The 3,102-nt window shown below is 46.4% G+C and overlaps 1 protein-coding gene across 1 annotated transcript in view; it reads left to right on the top strand.

Annotated features, from left to right (window-relative positions):
• The window catches only part of LOC102044763 (centrin-2), a 4,106-nt gene that overhangs the window by 943 nt on the left and 61 nt on the right, over positions 1–3,102 (top strand). Inside the window, exons 2-5 of the mRNA XM_014310264.2 lie at positions 120–428; positions 1,112–1,240; positions 1,871–2,008; positions 2,417–3,102. The exon at positions 2,417–3,102 is cut by the window's right edge and continues 61 nt beyond it. Of these exons, the coding sequence (XP_014165739.2) occupies positions 120–428; positions 1,112–1,240; positions 1,871–2,008; positions 2,417–2,506 (666 nt within the window). The 3' untranslated portion in view covers positions 2,507–3,102. The remainder of the gene's footprint in view (positions 1–119; positions 429–1,111; positions 1,241–1,870; positions 2,009–2,416) is intronic.

The following is a 3,102-nucleotide window of genomic DNA, read 5'->3' as shown; positions in this document are numbered from 1 at the left end:
AGGGTTTGGATGGGGGCTCAGGGGTGGTGAGGGGGGCTCAGGGGCTGTGGCGGGCGTTCAAAGGCCATGATGGGGCTCAGGGTTTGTGGAGGGATCTCAGGGCCTGTGATGGGGCTCAGGGTTTTGCCGGGGGCTCCGGAGCAGTGCCAGGGCCCAGGGGCAATCAGGGGGCTCCGGGGCAGTGCCAGGGCTCCGGGTTTTGCCGGGGGCTCAGGGCAGTGCCAGGGCTGAGTCCCCGCTCCCCCCCGACCCCGCTGTCCCGTGCCGAGGCCTGCGGCTTTAAGAAGCCGTCGCTGGGAGCCGCGGCGCCGAGGAAGAAGGCGAGTCCCAAGCTGGAGCTGCCGGAGGAGCAGCAGCGGGAGATCCGCGACGCCTTCGAGCTCTTCGACACCGACGGCAGCGGCAGCATCGATGTCAAGGAGCTGAAGGTCGGGGTTTCCCTGGGGCTGGAGGTCACTAAGGTTATGAGGGAACAGGGCCATAAATGCTGAAATCACCTCAAAAAGCACTGAAGTTTCCTGGATTTCCCCCTCCTCCCTCCAGCAGAACACCTGGTGGCCAAAGGGCGCGGTTTTCTCTTTATTTGCAGCTCTTTACTGCTCTTATGCAGTGTGTTTAGAGCCAGGCTGCCCAAAATTCATGTATAATTCTGTGCTTTGTGTCCCAAATCCTTCTCTGTGCATAAAACATCAAAAATAGGGGTTGTGTCCATTAAAAAGGTGGTGAGGGGGATTCCCCTCTTGTTGAGGATTTTGTGCTTTGTTTTTATTGTTGTTGTTGCTATTATCTGGCCCCTTATCAAAGGAGGAAAACGTTTTCCCAACAAGATTTTTATCACTAGAATGAAAAATAAAGTCATTTAAATTCCTTGTGGTTGATCAGTTAAAGATGGTGAGAGTGTGTGTAGGAAATTCCTGGATTAGCTGAGGCACAATTCCAGAACAGGAATGTTTCTATCCCTGTTTTCTGCATCCTGATGTGAGTGCAGAGCAGCCTCACTCTCAGCCTGCCCCTGTTTTCTGGGAGACACAGAATTCTGGACACTTTTTGCCCCTCTCCTGTGGTTTTGGTGACAATTTTGTAGGATTTGTAACTTACTTTGTCCTTCCAGGTGGCCATGAGGGCCCTGGGGTTTGAACCTAAGAAAGAAGAGATCAAGAAAATCATCTCAGACATCGATAAGGAAGGGACAGGAAAAATCAGCTTCAGTGACTTCCTGGCAGTGATGTCACAGAGAATGGTATGGATGTTTCACAGCTCCAAAAGGAATTTTGAAGGTGGATGAGGAGCCTCTATCTCCTTTTGGGTTTACAGGGAGATTAAAGCTCAATGTATTTTAATCCTAACAATTAAATGTATAAAAGTTGGGGTAATCCCTATCCTGGATTCTCTTATTTTTCAGGGAAAAATTAAAATCCTGATATCATTAACAGGTTTCTTTAACAAGCAGAGGTGAATTTTGTGTTGGCAAAAGGGAAAAAACGTTTTTCTCACAGATGGAAACCAGCTCAGGCCTGCAGGAAGCTTTTGGAAGGTTGATGTCTGGCATGGGGGTGTTTTCTTTCCTTGAATTCTAATTTAAAGATTAAATCTGGTTTGAAAAATCTTTTCAAAATCCAGATATTTAACAGCAGAAGACCCTGATAGTGAAATCCCAAAGATATCTGGCTGGCAAGGACAGGAAAAAAATCCCTGAAATTCTGGAATTCTGATTGTGTCTCTGTGTGAATTTTATGTGTAATCCCTGCTGGCTGGGCTCCTTTATTTGTCCCCAAGGGTTTCTCAGTCTTTCAGATCTTTTATAACTTTGAGTGTCACCTACAACACAACCACTCCTGTTTTACCTTAAACTTGTTCTTTCTTCCTTAAGGCTGAAAAAGATTCCAAAGAGGAGATTCTCAAAGCTTTCAAACTCTTTGATGATGATGAGACTGGAAAAATCTCTTTCCAAAACCTCAAACGTGTGGCCAAAGTGCTGGGGGAGAACCTCACTGATGAAGAGCTGCAGGTTTGGACCTGGTGCTTTTGGGGTCTTTGTGCTGGAGCTGGGAGGAAAATCCAGCACTGGTGGGAAGGGAGGAATGTCTGGAATCTGTGGGGTTTGAGGTTGAGGATGGGTTGAGCCCACATGGATGTAGGAATGGGATCATCCATTGCAGTTCTGTGCAGCAGCAGAGATGTGAAAGGAATGACTCTGCTCCAAGCACTTGGTTCCCCCCAGGACTTTCCCTGTAATATTTCCTGCTCAGATTTCTCTATAAGTACACCCAGCAAAACAGATTTCAGGAAATATTTTGTCTGAGCTTGAGCCAGCACTGTCCCCTCCAGCACAGCTAAAGAGTGGCTGGAATTCTGAATGAATCCAGTGATTCCCAAGAAACCCCAGACCTGAGTGCTGCCCCCAAATCTCTTGCAGGAGATGATTGATGAGGCAGATCGGGATGGGGATGGGCAAGTGAGCGAGCAGGAATTCCTGAGGATCATGAAGAAGACCGGCCTGTACTGAAGCCCAGTGGGATTTATTCCTTGGCACTTGTGTACATTCCTTAGGGAAGGGGAGCCTCACTTTTGTGGTGTCTTGATTTCTTTGGAGGCAGCAGAAAATACAGGTCAGTTCTGTTAAAAATATTTTACACAAAAAACTTCTAAGTTTTAAAGGTGTTTGTGAGCAGTTTGCACCACTCTGTTTACAAGCAGCGACGTGATTGCTGGTTATGATGTTTACACTGCTTTAAATACATGAATCACATTTTTGGGACCAAATTTAGATCCTTTTCTGACTAAAAAAAATGGGTCCAAACGATTCAGTTTGGTAAAGAGATGACTCAGAACCAGACAGTGTCAATCTATTGCTCAGTGTAAATTCATTTTGGGTTTATGTCTTGGTTTGGGCCCTACAGTGAACTCTTTTAATGACATATTTGCAGGAACCACCTTTTTAGAACCTGTTTTATGGGATTATCCCTTCCCCCCTTTTCTAGGGCATTCTTTAAACTCAAAATAAAAATAAACTGCTGCAATTTTCCTTGTGTTCAGTTCACATGGCTAAGGAAATCTTTGCAGAAGGAAATTCCCAGTGCTGCTGCTGAGGGCTCTGTGCTT

Source organism: Geospiza fortis, unplaced genomic scaffold (genome assembly GCF_000277835.1).
Source record: "Geospiza fortis unplaced genomic scaffold, GeoFor_1.0 scaffold412, whole genome shotgun sequence".
NCBI classification, from domain to species: Eukaryota; Metazoa; Chordata; class Aves; order Passeriformes; family Thraupidae; genus Geospiza; species Geospiza fortis.
Note: the sequence above shows the minus strand (reverse complement) of the source record. Positions and strands in the feature narration are given on the sequence as shown.